At 42.7% G+C, this 19,083-nt stretch overlaps 1 protein-coding gene across 1 annotated transcript; it reads right to left on the reverse strand.

Annotated features, from left to right (window-relative positions):
* Window positions 1-3,689: 3,689 nt before the first annotated feature.
* Window positions 3,690-18,702, reverse strand: map2k2b (mitogen-activated protein kinase kinase 2b). The gene is made up of 11 exons (XM_080727105.1): window positions 18,551-18,702; window positions 17,424-17,634; window positions 15,852-15,998; window positions 14,177-14,254; window positions 13,960-14,011; window positions 13,286-13,410; window positions 12,083-12,296; window positions 10,974-11,026; window positions 9,714-9,775; window positions 8,723-8,768; window positions 3,690-4,277 (listed from the first exon to the last, which is right to left on the reverse strand). The coding sequence occupies exons 1-11, from the start codon at window positions 18,637-18,639 to the stop codon at window positions 4,167-4,169; spliced, it is 1,188 nt and encodes a 395-aa protein (XP_080583231.1). The 5' UTR covers window positions 18,640-18,702; the 3' UTR covers window positions 3,690-4,166.
* Window positions 18,703-19,083: the final 381 nt, after the last annotated feature.

Raw genomic sequence — 19,083 nt, forward strand, 5'->3', positions numbered from 1 at the left:
GAAGCCTCATATAAAATACATACATAAAGTACATACATACAGTACATCCCTAACAAACATACATAGACCCTCTCACCCTAACAAGCATACAGTAAATACATCCCTAACAAACATACATAGACCCTCACCCTAACAAGCATACAGTACATACACCTGAACCCTCCGATACATAAAGTACATACATACCGGTACGCACACCCCTAACCCTCACATACATACAGTACATGCATACAGAGGGACTCTGTAGCTGACCGGATAAAAAAAATACAACATTTTACTTGGGGTCTATCTATAATGCATTACAAGCACATAAGGCTTCATAACACTCGCTATAAATGTTTACAATCAAGCATAACAACTTATAACGAGGTTTATGAAGTATTATTATTAAGTGTTGGGTCATCAACAGCACATAACCTAAGTCCAGGGTTCCCACACATTTGTACCAATTCATTTCCAAAACTTTACCAAAACCTTTCTAGAAAATCTAACCCGATTTCCAGAACTATATAACAATAATTCAGCTCAATAACGAGTCGCTTACTCCTATGTGCAATGCCTAAAGACAGGTAGTGTATGCCAGTGGTTCTCAACCTTTTCAGGCCGTGACCCCCGAAATAATCATATTTGATTGAATTTTGTATAACACGGTTTTATTGTGAAAATAGCCGATCTACATGCTCACAACGCCTCGCGTTGCGACTCGAGGCGTTGTGAGCATGTAGATCTGCCATTTTCACTCTAATATTTGACAATTTGACCCATGTTTAATTTGTCACTTCAGAGGTATTAACAAAATCAATAACCAAAGACAATGCATAGCCATTTTTTCCAGGACCTTCCAGGACCCTTGATCAATTCCAAAACCTTTCCAGTACTGAAAAAAAAAATCTAATTTCAAAATATTTCCAGTAATTTCATGACCGTGGGAACCCTGTAAAGAGTGTTATAATGCATTACAGACCCCCCCCCCCCCCCCCCTTAAGTAAAGTTTTACCAAAAATCAATACATCAGAAATAAAACCTCTTAACAAAAGAAAAGTACAGTTATGAAGTGCAGCTGATAAGTGTGCATATTCTTTACGACAAGAATATTCATAAGCAGTTTGTAACGCCCATTATGCTTAGAGTTGGTGAGATAATAAAAAAGCGTTGTGGCATTACGAGATCCATGCGACGGGAAAACGGTCCGAGGCGGGTTGGTCTGAACGCTCGACTTTGGGAATATCGTCATGAACAACAACAACAACAATTTCCCAGAGGAATCCGAGCCCACCCTCGTTGCACACTGAGTGGCACACTGAGTGGCATTCCTGATAGGCAAACCATTCAATCTGAATCCACTAGAACAGATCCATAGATATGTTTAAGGACAACTCCTCCCTAAAACACTTCTAGGCTCATTTTCCTACTTATATTGATCCCAAAAGACTGTCCATGGGGTCTATTAGGCACAAATGCCTCTGTTGTCCAGTTTCCCCAGCAGAACCCAGCAGCTGTCATAGCATAGAGTGGAGCCCATAAGCCTATCGCTTTCACACTATCAAAAGTGATTTCATGAATGTGTTACTAGTTGTCATTACAAACACATCCATGCCTTGGTTGTCCAACACAAGCCACCACAATCTCATAAATAATGTTTTGGGGTGAGCATTCGGCACAGGTGCCAATCAAAGTGACTGTACTGGCCAATCACAGGGCATCTTTTCCGGTACTCAGCAAAACACATAAGAGAATAACATCTGTTTAGCAGAGTGTGATGGCTTGTGTGGGACAACGATGACATGGATGTGTTTGTAATGACATCTAGTAACACATTCATGAAAAAGAAAATCACTTTTGAACACAACAAATAGTGTAAAAGCGATAGGCTTATGGGCTCCACTCTATGCTATGAGAGCTGCTGGGTTCTGCTGGGGAAACTGGACAACAGGGGCATTTCTGCCTAATAGTCCCCATGAACAGTCTTTTTGGATCAATATAAGTAGGAAAATGAGCCTAGAAGTGTTTTAGGGAGGAGTTGTCCTTTAACCCCCCCCCCCACTCTCCCTCTCCCAAGAGCAAATGACTAGATGGCCCTGCTACGTGACGCACACACACACAATTACCCCAAACAAACTTAAAAAGAAAATGAATCCCAGACCCACCTCTATATTGGCACCAACACATTCAGAGGAAACGAATACAAATGATTTAACAAGGAATAATCGTTGGCGGTCATCGTAAGCCCATCCTCGACGACCACACAAAGTTGCCCACTGACATGATTGGATAACATTGTGGTTTAAAAAAGTGTTTGTTTGATACATGGGGTGGTACGTAGAGCAGGGGTCTTCAACGTTTTCAGGCCAAGGACCCCTTAGTTGAGAGATAGATGAAGCAGGGACCCCCCCCCCCCACAACCTTTTCATAGATTCCATATAGTTCTGTCGTTTGACAGCACGATCGTCAGTGTATTTTGGATTCATGTCAATTTGTGTTTTCAGATATTTAATTAACCGTCAACACTTAATAATCTTGACCTTTCACTCTGTACTTAGTCTGCTCTTTTCCCCCTCTACACAAAACCTCTCTGTTGAAGACCCCTGGCGTAGAGCAGTGGTATTGCATTGCGTGCAACCGAGGCCAGACCCGCACTCGTCCCAACGCGGCCCTGGTGCGTCTGATGCAGCCAGCTGCACTGGAGCTGCGCTGGAGCTGCACTGCTACTCAGCGACTAGTACTGACTGTTCAGAAACGCTGCCATGTTGATGTGATCAGCCAGGCCACGTTAGAATCTACATACGGTATAGTCGCTGTCTGGCAAAAACTCGACCGCGGTTTTCCCGGTGAACCTGAGCGCAACGGTGGGTGCGTGGGAGTGTGGGTCGATGATGGAGAGGTTAAATAGCTTTAAGTATTGAGAGGCACTCTTTTCGTAAGAGACTCGTCGCCAATTGCAAGATATTTAAAAGTTATGTGGGGCCATGATGATAACCCCTTCTTCCCATTATTAGACTATTGGATTTATATTGTCTGTGTTATCTTTTACAAACACAATTATTCACGTGTGGCAAGATCGCGGTTCCACTAGTTTTACTAGTTAGTAGGCTAGTGTAGGCTTAGAAGCCTTTTCAGAAGTTAATTTAATGTTTTCCATTTAATGATTTCTTTTATCCTCATCTAATGTGCACACAACTGTTTTCACCAGGTTTTAGGGCCTAGTAGGCTTTTCAGAAGTTAATTTAATGTTTTCCCTTTAATGATTTCCTTTATCGTCATCTTGCGCTAATGCACACAACTGTTTTCGCCAGGTTTAAGGTCTTATTTTAGTAGTTTCTCATAAGCTTGCGACCCTCCTTGCCCATCGGCCCCCACCGTTGTGCTTAGGTTCACCGGGAAAACCGCGGTCGCGGCAGAAACCGCTCATCTCCATATTTATAACGTTTGGCGTTTTCTTCCGTAAGCGTATGCCCTGGGTGATCATACCAGAGCGCCATACAGATCCGCAAGCTTGAGCTTGTAGATCTGCTACTTGAGAATACTTGAATTTGAATCCTGAAAAGAGACGATCCCGACATCGAGAGGTTTACTTATTTTTATACTGCAAAAGGAACGGACGCGTCTCACAGCAGACTTTGTTTGACATGTAGTCGACGGCTACACGTAGCTGGTTGATGTTTTGGGCTCCGTTTCATTTAGGAGTCGTTGTGTTAGTGTGCCAGCAGCATTAGACAACTCTTGTACAGTTTAGACACGTTTCAACCTGGCGTGTGCCCATTTAGGACGTCTCGCTATAAGCCAACAGTTCCCCCCACAAAAATAGCCACGCGCTGTGAACTTTTAGACCAGCCATTTCCACTAATTGTCGCATGACAAAGTATGCACATGATTAACTTCCTGCCGGTATCGCAGAATCACAAAAATGAAACGGCAGGTCAGTTGTAGGAGAACCTAAACGCAGATCCAACAAATTAGCTTGTACTGTCGAGTGTCGGAAACACATAGAGAAGTGTTCTTTCTCAGACGACAGAGGCACATAACCCAATACCACTGTTACAGAGGGTTTACCTGAGGGAGGAGATACAGGTGTGTGTGCGTGTGTGTGTGCGTGTGTGTGTGTGTGTGTGTGTGTGTGTGTGTGTGTGTGTGTGTGTGTGTGTGTGTGTGCGTGTGCGTGCATGTGTTCAGTCTGCAGTGCGTGTGGGAGTGCTGGGTTGGTTCAGTCCCATGGTTTTACAAAGCCAGCCGGCGAAGTCGACCTCCTCCACTTCAGAGCGCTTGATAAACGTGTGGTTCTGCAAACGAAACACAGTTTGACACCGTCATCCTTGTTGGACCAATAAATAGGTAGACCCTCCAGAAAAATGCATAAAAATCACATAAACCCCCGCATATTTTGCATCTTTTTCAAATTTTATGCGTAATTCACAACTTTTTGCATATTTCGCAACTTGCGGCATATTTTGCATGTCACATAATTCGCAACCTTTCACAATATTATTCCGCAACTTTCCGCAATTTGGGGACTGCCCATTAGTCCGAAGGTTCTTTAGTCCGAATGTACATTAGTCCGAATTTAGTTAGGGTTAGTGAAGTTAAGGTTAGGGATAGAGTTAGGCATAGTATTCTTAACAAATTCGGACAAATGAACCTTCGGACAAAGGAACCTTCGGACCAATGCCATGGCACCCCGCAATTTCACAGCATAAAATCACATAAAACCTGGCATATTTCATCGCATCATCAAAGATTTTAGTCCGCATGATCAGGGATTTTTGCCTGCATTTTTCTGGAGGGTCTAAATAGGGAAGCAGCTTACTCTACCCTGGCCTGTCACAGTGATTACATAATCGCCTGATGGCAAGTATTTGAGACAGTCCTGGCTTGACCAGGACAACTGTAAGCTAACTTAACTGGAACAATAGTTGTACCGACTCTGACCTCTAAGGCAGGGGTCTTCAACGTTTTCAGGCCAAGGACCCCTTTAGCTGAGAGAGAGATGAAGCAGGGACCCCCAGATTCCATATAGTTTCATCGTTTGACAGCACAATCGTCAGTGCATTTTGGAGTCATGTCAATTTGTGTTTTCAGATATTTAACCGTCAATACATAATAAACTTGACCTTTCACTCTGTACTTAGTCCGCTCTTTTTCCCCTCTACACCAAACCTCTTTGCCAAAAATAGCCGATCTACAAGCTCACAACGCCTCGCAGCGCGAGGCGTTGTGAGCTTGTAGATCTGCTATTTTTGGCTAAAGTTCTCCGAATTTGGATGCTAAGGTTTCAAGTGGTTAAAAAGAAGAAAAAATGTTTCTATCACACAAAGATTTGGAGGACCCCCTGTAGTAACTCTGAGGACCCCCTAGGGGTCCCGGACCCCGTGTTGAAGACCCCTGCTCTAAGGACCTTTCCAGGGAGGGTTCATGTGGTGTTTTGCTGTTTCACTCTTTTTTCACTTTTTCTTTCCCCTTCTTTTTTCTCTCTCTCTTTTTAGCACTGACCAATGGACACTTTTGGTTTGTCTCTGACTCTCTGCACTATTAGGTTGTGTTGGTAGTAAGGTATCTATCTATCTATCTATAGTCGCAATACTTTTTTGGATAATTGTCATCATAATATCCATGCTGAAAATGTTCATCATATTTCCAAACATTTTTCAAAAATAGTGTAAATAGCAGATCTACAAGCTAGTAGATCGTAGATTGGCTATTTACACTAATCATGTTTTTTTTTTAATTATATCAGTATACTGTAAGTAAAGGATAACTTTATATGTATAAAGTTATTTTGTATAGTATTATTAAGTAGTTGAATTATGCAAGTTAAAATATGATTATTTTGGGGGTCGCGGCCTGAAAAACCACTGTTCTACATTGGTGTATTTTTCACAATACATTTTAGACGTCAGTGACTTTGCTGGTGGCAAAAAAATAAAATAAAATAAACACTGGCCATATTCTCTCAACCGTTCTCCTCAATTATATTTTTCTCCCAGGATTTTTCGTCCCCTCAGAATGTAAAAACCTTGACTTTTATGAAACTTAACCCATTTAGGCCTAGAATTATTGAATGCTTTAACCAGTGAAAAATAGCAGATATACAAGCTCACAGCGCGGCACCGAGTGCCGCGCTGCGAGCTTGTAGATCTGCTATTTTTGAAAAAGTCGTGAAAATGTGTGCAAATCTTTGAATGTATTTTCAAAGCGAATGTTTGTAACTCAAGTTTTGCTTCTGGGTGGTCCCTGGAACTAAATATTTTGAGATGGGGGATCCGTGGCCAAATACATATCATTTTGGGGGTCCTTCACATGAAAAGGTTTGAGAACCACTGACATAGTAGTCTCTCAAGAACAGACTGAGCTCCATTTAAGTGAAAAGGACCTTTTCTTTGACGATGGCTGGCCAGATTGCTGACATAGAAACATAGGTTTTCAAAAGACACTTATAGAATCGGGTCAAAATTCCAATGTTCACGATTTTTCAAAAATAGCAGATCTACAAGCTCGCTGCGCGGTGAGCTTGTATATGTATATGTATATGTATATGTATATGTATATGTTTATATGCCATATATGTATTTATAGGTATTTATGTGAAATAGTTTTTCTTTTTCTTCTCCTTTCCTTATTGCTTTTAAATGTATTTTGATCTGTGAAGCGCATTGGGCTGCACTCGCTGTATGAAATGTGCTATATAAATAAAGATTGATTGATTGATTGATTGATTGTATATCTGCTATTTTTCAATAGTTAAATCATAAAATAACGATACACCATAATGTGTACCCGTTCTAAATGGGTTAAATAAACTCCATTGTTGCACCTGCCATTCTGACTAACTTGATTTGAACCATTCCTTTCAGAGAGCAGGGGGGGGAGGTTAGCAGTCACGTGATGCCTTTTGAACAGGCGTTCCCAAAACCTTTTTTTTTACAAGCAAGCCTACAGAATTCACATCTGCTCCGCATTAGAAGCCATATGCACCGCTCCAGGAACCATTTGTTGTTTTATGATTTAGGACAGAATTAGAAGCCAGTCTGTTGGAGCAGAGATGAATGGCAACACAAAGTAGAACCAGAATGCCATGTCTTTCATCATAACTGCTGAATGACTTTTAAGTCTTGTGTATTTTGATGGGTTAGGTAAGTGAATAAACACAAAGGGAACTATTTGTTTTTCATCCTGTTGAGGCTGGTAGGGGTCTTGCAGTACAGCGGAGACTTAACCCATTCAGAACGGGTACACATTATTGTGTATCATTATTTTATGACACCGAGTGTCGCGCTGCGAGCTTGTAGATGTTTTTTTTGAAAAATCGTGAAAATTAGAATTTTGACCCGATTCTATAAGTGTCTTTTGAATTGTGGATCATTATTTTATGACACCGAGTGTTGCGCTGCGAGCTTGTAGATCTGCTATTTTTTTGACCCGATTCTATAAGTGTCTTTTGAATCCTTCTAAGACTTTTTGAAAAAAAAAAAACCTTTGTTTCTATGTCAGCAATCTGGCCAGCCATCGTCAAAGAAAAGGTCTTTTTCACTTAACTGGAGCTCAGTTAGTCTGTTCTTGAGAGACTACTATGTCAGTGGTTCTCAAACCTTTTCATGTGAAGGACCCCCAAAATGATATTTATTTGGCCACGGACGCGCATCTCAAAATATTTAGTTCCAGGGACCACCCAGAAGCAACATTTGAGTTACAAACGTTCGCTTTGAAAATACATATTCAAAGATTTGCACAATTTCTTTTAAAAAATAGCAGATCTACAAGCTCGCAGCGTGGCACTCTGTGCCGCGCTGTGAGCTTGTATATCTGCTATTTTTCACTGGTTAAAAGATTCAATAATTCTAGGCCTGAATGGGTTAAGCAGCATCAAAGAGAACTGGAGCAAAGGGCTCCACTTTTCTTTTTTACAGGGAGAAACTAAAAACATGGTCATATTTTAATTGTTCTGGAATAGAAAAGTTAAAATCTCTGTTACCGGTTAATAATTATTTTAGACAAATATTTCTATTTAACCATTTCAGCCTGGTTTATACTTCCAACGTATAAAGGAGTCACACTGTGATAATAGCTGATGCTACAAGCTCACAACCCGTTGCTATGCAACACGACAAGTTTGTAGTTCAGCTATTTGTGTAACCTATAATGACATGCTTAAAATCGGGACGCCATTTTGAAGGTAGTTAAAATAAATGTAATTTCTTCATAATGCAATTACCGTAATAGTTTTCCTCGAGTGCCGCGCTGCGAGCTTGCAGATCTACTATTCTTGAAAAATCGTGAACATTTGTGCAAGTCTATTTTTGACCCGATTCTACAAATGTCTTCAAAATCCTTCTTCTAAATCAGTGGTTCTCAAACCTTTTCATGTCAAGGAGTCCAGGACACACAAAATTACATGTATTTGGCCACGGACCCCCATCTCAAAATACGTTGTTCCAGGGACCACCCAGAAGCAAATATTTGAGTTAAAAATGTTCACGCTGTGAGCTTGTATTAATTTTTCAATAGTTAAAGTATTAAATAATTCTCCGCCTTCGGCCGAATATAGGAGCGAATTTCGGAGCAGAAATCAACCTCACGTTATGTCAATCATGTTTATTTATTTTCGGACCACTGGGTCTCTCTCCCTCCCTCTCTCTCTGCCCTGAAAAACGCATTTTGCAACGAAAAAACACGTCAGGTTGCAACAAGCTTAGACGGGTAAAATGGGTGGAATAATAATAACACCACTCACCATCAGCATCTTGAGGTCAGCCCGGTCGGCTGGGTTTTTGATGAGACTGGAAAGAAATGAGAATCACATAAACATGAGAGGAAAGGTCAAATATACAACAGACACAAGATGAATCCACCATGCTGTGTGTGTGTGTGTGTGTGTGTGTGTGTGTGTGTGTGTGTGTGTGTGTGTGGTTAGGGGTTAGGTTTAGGGATAGAGGTTAGGGTAAGGCCACAGGACTTGCATAAAAATGAATGGAATGTCCCCACAAAGATAGTAGACTATGTGAAATGTCCCCACAAAGTAGCAAATGCATACATGTGTGTGTGTGTGTGTGTGTGTGTGTGTGTGTGTGTGTGTGTGTGTGTGTGTGTGTGTGTGTGTGTGTGTGTGTGTGTGTGTGTGTGTGTGTGTGTGTGTGTGTGTGGTTAGGGGTTAGGTTTAGGGATAGAGGTTAGGGTAAGGCCACAGGACTTGCATAAAAATGAATGGAATGTCCCCACAAAGATAGTAGACTATGTGAAATGTCCCCACAAAGTAGCAAATGCATACATGTGTGTGTGTGTGTGTGTGTGTCTGTGTGTGTGTGTGTGTGTGTGTGTGTGTGTGTGTGTGTGTGTGTGTGTGTGTGTGTGTGTGTGTGCAATATAACTAGGCCAGTCACAACAATTATTACATAATCGTCTGATCACAATCATTTGACATAATCGCAATCGTTTTCCATGTTGAAAAATGTTCATATATTATTTCAAACATTTTCATGTGAGCTTGTAGATCTGCTATTTCCACTTTTTTAAGTATAAAGTTGTCAAATATGTCAGTCAATTCTTATAATTTTTTTCTTCATAATTTAGGTTATGTGTCATGTCTGCCATGTGCAACTTCAAAGCCTAAAAGAAATGTAATTGTCAACATCAAACACAATTTAAATCGTTAATCGCAATTTGAGTGACAATATTAATAGTCATGTAAAATATCATAATATAAGTATAACAAAGCCCAGACTCACCACTTGGTCACAAAATCCTGGAAATCAGAGGTGAATACTCCGTGTGGCAGTTTGGGAGGGGGCTGAAATGCAGAAAGAGAAGTTCACTTGGTGTGGTGTGGGTGGTGTGTGTGGTGAGTGTGTGTGTGTGTGCGTGCGTGCGTGCGTGCGTGCGTGTGTGCGTGTGTGCGTGCGTGCGTGCGTGCGTGCGTGCGTGCGTGCGTGCGTGCGTGCGTGCGTGCGTGCGTGCGTGTACAGATTGTCATTTAGAGAGTATATTGTTTAGACTGATTCATGATTCAAGGAAGCCGGGCAGGGCGGGGAGGGTGATATTGGTCACTGCACGCTATCCTATGAGTGTTGACATCTAGACTAGCTGATACCTTTAAATGCATTTTGAGGAAAATAATGCTGCTATTTGTACCCTGTATATATATAAAATGTCACAATGCTCTGTTTACACAATGCTGTACCCCCTCCAACTGTATATTATGTTCCCCATTTCAACTGTTTTTATTGTATTTGTGATACTTGCTTTGGCAATATAAACGTACGTTTTCTCATGCCAATAAAGCTCCTTTCAATTGAAAATTGAAATTGAAATTGAATTGAATTGTTGGGCGGGAGGAGTAGGACGAAGGCTCTCTACGTCCTCCCGGTGGGGGCTCCTCACTGGCAGGTGAGTCAGTAGGATGCAACAGTATGTCCTCCCGGTGGGGGCTCCTCACTGGCAGGTGAGTCAGTAGGATACAACAGTATGTCCTGGGGGCTCACTGGCAGGTGAGTCAGTAGGATGCAACAGTATGTCCTCCCGGTGGGGGCTCCTCACTGGCAGGTGAGTCAGTAGGATACAACAGCAGTGACAACACACAAATGTGTGTGGGGAGGAATTTATCAGAATAATGACTACAATTGGGAAGAAATAGGGGGAAAAATGAGCTACTAAAGATTAAAAAAAAGAAATGACAAGGTACTTTTCATTTCCAATATTGTCACCAGCCTTTTCAATACGGTACACAGATCAACATAAACTAGCTGACCACAACAGAGGGCGGGGGGAACACATAAATGAACATTACTGCCATTACTTTGAAGGGATGAAGGAATGCAGACTGCCGCGACCTCCTCCCATAGGCCTTCGCTCTTACTTTGAAGGGTCGGGTGGAAATTGCGCAGATTTTTTGTGAGTATAATTCTGCAATTTTGCAGAATTTCCGCCCTATCATAACATGACACAGAATAAGGAAGCTGGGGTTCTTGTGCTCTCAGCATGAGTCTTACCTCATTGACGATGTAGTCAAGCAGCTCAAAGATGGCCATGGCTGGGCCGTGACCTGGGGAAGAGACAGGAGGTCAGCTCAATGGTCAACTAACCAGAAGTGAATGACCCACACAAGTGCTGTGTGTGGAAACTGAGCTACACTTTCTAACCACCTGTCCGCTGTACCAAGACATCAGAGACACATACTTCCCACAGATCATAACCACCCAAGGAGAGTTTCAAAATATGACCAATGATGAAAAACTCCCATACCTGCTGGGGGAAGTAAAACAATGTGCAAACACAGCAGCAAGATTCGTGAGCTGCTGTGATAAGAGAAGGATATCAAATGGAACCCAACCACCTTAAAAACCATTGTATATCACTGCTCTACCTGCACGTTACCGTGATGCATGAAAACTGTTTTCACCTGTACATATTTTGTTCTGATTGTATTGTATTGTGTACACTTCTGCTTTGGCAATGTAAACGTATGTTTTCTCATGCCAATAAAGCCCTTTGAATTGAAATTGAATTGTGTGTGTCTGCACAATTATTACACATAAATGGTAAATGGTGCATTTATATAGCGCTTTTATCCAAAGCGCTTTACAATGTGCATTACATTCACCCATTCACACACACATTCATACACCGGTGGCGGTGGAAACCATGCAAGGCACCAACCAGCTCACCGGGAGCAACTTGGGGTTCAGTGTCTTGCCCAAGGACACTTCGACATGTAGACAGGAGAAGCTGGGATTTGAACCGCCGACCCATGGATCATTGGCCAACACACTCTACCTCCTGAGCTACAGCCGCCCCATCGCAATCACCTAATCGCAATTATTTGAGATTGCATAATCGTTTTGATATTGAAAAAATGTTAATACATTTTCAAACATTTTCTAAAAATTGCAGAAATAGTTGATCAACTATTTCTACCATTTTGTTACTTTTCTTTTTAAGTATAAAATTATTAAATGTGTCTTTCTTTGTATATTTAATTTATTTGTCATAAGATCGGCCCTGTGCAATTTGTGATTACAAAGCTTAAAAGGCAAATAGAATCACCAACTTAAAATTGTTCGTGAGTCGTGACACAAGCCCCTAGTGTTGTGTTGCTCACCGCTGACAGGTCTGCCTGGAGGTCTGGGCCTGGGCGAGGTGCTGTGCGTCTCCCCCTCGGCTCCGTCCAGGATGGGCCTCCCGAAGATGGCCTCCAGCTCCTTGGCGTCCGGCGGCGGGATGGGGAAGCGCCCCACAGACAGCTCCACCAGGGACAGCCCCATGCTCCACACGTCAGACTGCACCGAGTAGTGGGTGCCCTGCAACCGCTCCGGCTGCAACGTCAACATATCAGGGCGTCAGCTGACTAGATCTTTTTTTACTTTCTTTTGGTTTTTATCATGACAAAAAACACTCACGATAATCGTATCCGTCATGCACTGGGATCAATTCACCTTTTATTTGTCGAGATGCCGGCACAATTTAAGCCCGGTACCATTTAAACTCTATAAATGGTCAAACAGACCTGGAGATAACGTTATTGATACAGTATTCTTTTCTTTTTCAATCTACCAAATCTCACAATAATCGTGACAAGAAATTTTCATATGCCTACTATATGAGTCACCTGTGACTGTTGGTCATTGGGTTAAATGCTTTCAAAAACCTGCCGTCTGTCTCTCTCCCACTTACAAACTACACACACCTCCACAAGCAAGGCAAAATTGCTATTTGAGTCAACATTTGATGTAGCCTGTTACCTTCTTCCTTGCTTACTACTGTAAATCGCTCTGGATTAACCCATTTAGGCCTAGAATTATTGAATGCTTTAACCAGTGAAAAATAGCAGATATACAAGCTCGTAGCGCGGCACGAGCTTGTAGATCTGCTATTTTTGAAAAAGTCGTGAAAATGTTTCTTTGAATATATGTTGAATATATGTATTTTCAAAGCAAACGATTGTAACTCAAATTTTGCTTCTGGGGGGGTCCCTGGAACTAAATATTTTGAGATGGGGGTCCGTGGCCAAATACATATCATTTTGGGGGTCCTTCACATGAAAAGGTTTGAGAACCACTGACATAGTAGTCTCTCAAGAACAGACTAACTGAGCTCCAGTTAAGTGAAAAGGACCTTTTCTTTGACGATGGCTAGCCAGATATCTGACATAGAAACATAGGTTTTTCAAAAAAATATATTTTTATGTTTTATGCCTTGATATTCTTTTGCTTACCGGTAGTTGTTCAAAGCACTTCATGTCATGAAAGGTATACACATCAAGTTTGTGATTATTATTACTCCTACTGAGAGGTGCAGAACATACCGACATGTAGGATCTTGTCCCCACAAAGGAGTTGGCCATGGAGTCGATGAGCTGCCCGCTGACGCCAAAGTCACACAGCTTGATCTCCCCACGCGAGTTCACCAGAATGTTGGACGGCTTCACGTCTGTGGAGACAAGATACAAAATGATTAAACAACATACACAGCTATAATGGGCTGTACACACCAAGAACCTTAACTTTACTTGATCACGATAAAATGCTTTGCCGTATGACAAACAGCTCAGAGCTGTTGTAGATCTGACTGTACCCATTATGGACGGGTACACATTAAAGTGTTACCCCCTCAGGCGGGGAACACATTTTTGTGTACAGTACATGTACAGTATATCATTCATTCATTTTCAGTCATTTTTGGAAAAATAAATATATATACTTTTCTGGGTTTTTTTCCTATGAAAAGCCAAAGGTGTAAGCTATCAAATATGTTTGGAATTTTGTTTCTAGCTGCTATAGAGGCTGAGTAATACATTTTCCAATAAAACAGTTGGCCAAATCGGACTTAGTTCTTTAAGGCTTTTTTCAAATCAGACTTAGGCCTAAATGGGTTTTAAAAATTGCTCAAAAGATTCTGCTTTTTGTTGTTGTGAATACCCTGAGAATAAAAGAAGCAATAAAATACAAACACATGAACAAGATGAAAACAATAACGTACCTCTATGCATGATCTGGTGTTTTTCTCTTAGATAAGCAAGACCTCTCAAAACCTGTTTCAGAGAAAAAGAAGAGCACTCTTATAATAACAATCTGCAACACCGCTGTTTAATACATGCAGAGTAAGGTCTAAAATAACGCCAAATCTGTGTAAAAAGAAATCACCAAGGTATTTATGTATTCTAACATTGTGTAGATATAGTAACATTTATACTTACAGCGATGCTGACTTTGCCTAGAATCTCCTCTGGGATTCTTCTGGCCTCCTTCAGCACCTGGTCCAGAGAACCTCCGTCCTACACAAGACAGGAGAGGAGAGGTCAGCTGACTCCTCATTTATCTAGTCCAGTAGTTCTTAGTCTCGCATGGCCAGACTGCTGCCTCTGCGATTTGGTCAAATGCTCCCGGCATACAGTCTGGCAAACGGAAGAAGAAACGATGAGTGCGAGATAAAGCGGATGTGACGCAACCGCTCCCTTGGTGCAGTAGCAATAACATGACTACTGGAAGCGTTATGTCTCCTTTCAACATTTCTGGGGGCTTTATTTCGTCTTTCTCTGGTGTTATTGGTGTCACCTCCATGATGTTTTCAAACGTTTTCTTAAACTATACACTTATAACAATAATAGGCAGCTCGAATGACTTTGTCTGAGCTATTGTGTTTCTGTTATGTTTCCAATGGGACTACAGTTCAGTGCAGCAGTGGCTACTTCCGATACTCGCCGTTCGGGAGCTGTCGTTCCAGACTCTATATAGCATTCGGAGATTGTGGAATAGTTGTCTGGCTACGCGAGACTAAGCAGTTCTTGGTCTCGTGCAGCCAGACAACTATAGCAAAATCTCCTGAATGCTAGAATGTATTGTCTGAAACTACACCTCCTGAATGACCCCTTCCTGAAACAATTGTGGAACACAATGGATCGATAAAATAAACGTGCTCTGAAAATGCACTTGACCCACTCATCAGACCACTTAACCATTAAGTGGTCAGATGGGTGGGCATTGCCACATAGGCATGGAATGCCTGGCGGCGTCGCCGGTTCGATTCCCGATTCGGACGACCTTTCCCGCGTGTCACTACCCGTCTCTCCCCCCATTTCCTGTCAGTCTACCTGTCCTATCAATAAAGGCATAAAAAAAGCCCCCAAAAAACAAATCTTTAAACAGTCATCCGTCTAACTGGAAACGTTTCCCACTGCCTTGTTGTTTCCCAGACGTCTCTTCATCAGCTAAGAGTTTCAGATCAAACCCTTTTCATTTAAAAAGACACAAGCCATTAAAAACCAAAGTGAAATGTACCTGTGCTTTACGGAAAGCAGCCTTTCCCCCTGCTTGCTTTTTTCCTACTTCTTTTTATGACCTTTTCTCCCCCAATTCACGGTAGTCGTTAAGCCAATTGTTTCCTCCCCACACAAACATGTCTGTCCTAACGACTCACCTGCCAGACAGTGAGGAGAAGGAGCCCCCACCGGGAGGACGTAGAGCCTTCATCCTACTCCTCCCGCCCAACAATCCCTGCTGACAGGTGCCGACCCTCAGCCAGTACGCTCTTTATGTTAATCAGGGCCCCAAATCGCGACCATTGCACAAATGCGCCTTAATATAATGGATATACGGTACGATATCAAATTATTGGCTTAGGATTGCGACGAAAACAGGGCTTATAGATCTGCTATTTTTTGGCATATGTTCGCGATAATATCGTAAATCGTGATTTCTTTTGTCACAATAATCGTGATATGAAATGTTCATATCGTCTCATCCCTACTTTGGGCAGGTAGAACATGGCCCGTACTTGCCCGACAGGCAAGTGCCTCTGAGACCTTAGTGTCAACCCGTGGACATTTCAGGTCTTTATGAGTTGGGGACGGTTGTAAGCATCCTCTCACTCACCATGTGCTCCATGCAGATGCTGATCTCCCCGTCGCTGTAGAAGGCCCCGTAGAAGCCCACGATGTACGGCGAGTTGCACTCATGCAGCACCTGCAGCTCTCTGATGATCTGGTTCCTGATGGCGGGTTTGATCTCTAGATGGATCAGCTGGATGGAGGAGGAGGAGGAGGAAGCACGGTTTAAGGCACATGGCAGGTTTGGTCAGTGCTTTCATAGACAATCAGAGCAGAATACATTAACGCAGGGGGTCCTCAGAGTTACTACAGAGGGTCCTCCAAATCTTTGTGTGATAGAAACTCTTATCTCCTTTTTTATATTAACCACTTGAATCCTAGCGTCCATATCCTGATAACTTTAGCCAAAAATAGCAGATCTACAAGCTCACAACGCCTCGCACTGCGAGGCGTTGTGAGCTTGTAGATCGGCTATTTTCGGCAAAGAGGTTTGGTGTAGTTGGGAAAAAGAGCAGACTAAGTACAGAGTGAAAGGTTCAAGTGGTTAAATATCTGAAAACACAAATTGACACGAATCCAAAATACATGATGATGATTGTGCTGTCAAACGATATATGGTATCTATGGGTTGTGGGAGTCCCTGCTTCATCTCTCTCTCAGCTAAGTGGTCCTTGGCCTGAAAACGTTGAAGACCCCTGCATTAACGTTTACGGTCACGCACCGGAAAGCTTCTCAAACCACACCATAATTTTCATTGGCTACGACGCTGTCGTCCCTTTGGCAAGAAGGAAGTGCCCATTTGTAGCCAGTCTGTTTACATCATGTAGTGTGCAATTAAGTTAATAGGCCATATTCATACACGTTTGCTGGTGCGCCAGCCAGGCCATGGGCTTCTCAGCGCGGGTACAGACACGCATACGGGCTCCTTGGGCGCGCCTCACGAGCCACAAGGCCTTGCTGTCAGCGCGCCTCACCTCGGTGTCCAATTTCACAGCAATGAGGGCGTGGCGAGCGAGGGTTTCTGGTGCAAAATGACATACACTTTTCTTCCCCCCTACTGTTGGCTTGTGAGTAAGTAAGCCTTGCCAAGCCATGAGGCCCATAAGGCAGGAGCTGATGTCCCGTTTCTGTAGCTTGATGTACAAGTACACCCTCACACATGACACTAGTATGTCACAGGGACCCCACAATCCAACCCTTGATGCTGAGTGCCAAGGCAAGTAGGCATTAGGTCTTATTGTCATAGTCTTTGGTATGACCCGGTCAGGGAATCGAACCCAGACCTCCCAGTCTCAAGGCGGACACTCTATAGTAGATCTACGAGCTCACAACGAAGACCATTTCCAGTATATATTTGGCCATTTCCACTGTTTTTAAAATGATTAAATATGTCAGTCATTTCTTTGCGTATTTAGGTCATTTGTCATAATTGTCCTCTGCGACTTCAAAGCCTAAAAGCCAAACATAAATATTATTTATATGTTCCAGTGTTCAACGACAAAACACTCAAAACTAAAACGTAATCTCAAATTATTTGTGTGAATTAATTGTCATGTAAAAATGTATAATGGTGACAGCCCTACTGATTTCCAACAGTCCACTAATGATGGTGGCTTACCTTTCTGGCCATAACCAGGCCAGACGGCTTGTGGCACACTTTGTTGACGACTCCTCCGTTCCCGGCGCCCAGCTCACAGATGCGGTGGAAGTCGTCGTCTTTCAGCTCGCCCACCTTGGCCTTCAGCGTGAGGAAGGCTTCCAGCCTCTTCTTCTGCTGCTCATCTAGATCCAGCTCTTCCAGCTTCTTCTGTAACGCTTCCAAGTTGGCCCTGGGAACAACAAGGAGACAAGAGAACACTAAAACATTGCTTAAGCACAAGTTTAAACCCGTCGCACTTTGACGAACAGGGAAAATAGCCGATGTACAAGCCTCGCAAAGCGTTGTGAGCTTAAGTTAATATAGATATTCTACTGTTGTCGCCTGCAACAGTGTTTCTCAACTTTTTTACATCAAGAACCCCATAACTCAGAAGAGTAGATAGAAATGGAACAACATGTACCACCAGACTGTAAGAGTCCATTTGGCTCCATTTCTATACTTTGAGTTACAGACCACTACGAGTCCCTTTGGTTCCATTGTAGGGGTGGCAGTGGCTCAGGAGGTCGAGCGCCCGTCTTGGAATCTGAAGGTTTCTGGTTCGATTCCCGGCTCATCCTGGCTACCTGTCAAAATGTCCTGGAGCAACAAGACACTGAACCCCCAACTGCTCCCGATGAGCAGGTTGGTGCCTTGCATGGTTTCTAACGCCATCGGTGTATGAATGTGAAGTACATGGTAATGTAAAGAGCTTTGGAGTAAAGCGCTATTTAAATGCAGTCCACTTGTATACTTTCTGAGTTACAGACCTGTAAGGGTCCATCCATTTGGTTCCATTTGTACAATCTCAAGAGTTACAGACCTGTAGGTACCCATTTAGAACCCCTTAAACCAACCCTGAGGATCCCTGGGCAGGATCCTACTTTGAGAACTAATGGACTATAATGTCATGGCCCAAACTACAGGGACACCAGCCAGGTTGTATGTGCTTAACTCATGCAAGTAAGACATTGCTGTCATAGATACAGTCTAATAACACTCATTGACACACACACACACACACACACACACACACACACACACACACACACACACACACACACACACACACACACACACACACACAGACTCACAGACTCACAACTTACTCAGATGCAGCGTCGATGTTGGTGGAGGTGGACAAGCCATCGCTGGCAGGAGTGATGTTTAGGGGAACTGGTCTCTTCTTGGGGGCCATGGTGGTTACTTTAGACCGTGAAGACACTTCAGAGGCTGATGTGTAACCTGGTGATTGCCTCTCTTATTAATCAATGCTACCCAGACAGGAGGGCAGTTCATCCACACAGCTGTGATGATGATGATGCCCCAAGGAACCCAACAAAAACAACAACTTGTGGTTTCCTATGATGTTAGCCAGTAGCACTCAGGCATATAGTTATTATATCTGCCTGTGGACAGGGATGATATGCTAGCAGACCTGACACTTAACCAAAGGATCAATGTGATCAAGTTTCCTGGGTCGTTATGAAAGTAGTCTAAAATGACTGTTTAAACTAGAAGAAGTTTAAAAAAAAAAGTGTGGACACAAAGTGGAATTGAGTTGTTACTAACAGGTCACTCACTCACAACCAAAACTTAACACAAGTTAGCAACTATTAGCTATGTGGCTAACGCCAAAGAA

This window comes from Nannobrachium achirus, assembly GCF_963921795.1.
Source record: "Nannobrachium achirus genome assembly, chromosome: 5".
NCBI lineage: Eukaryota > Metazoa > Chordata > Actinopteri > Myctophiformes > Myctophidae > Nannobrachium > Nannobrachium achirus.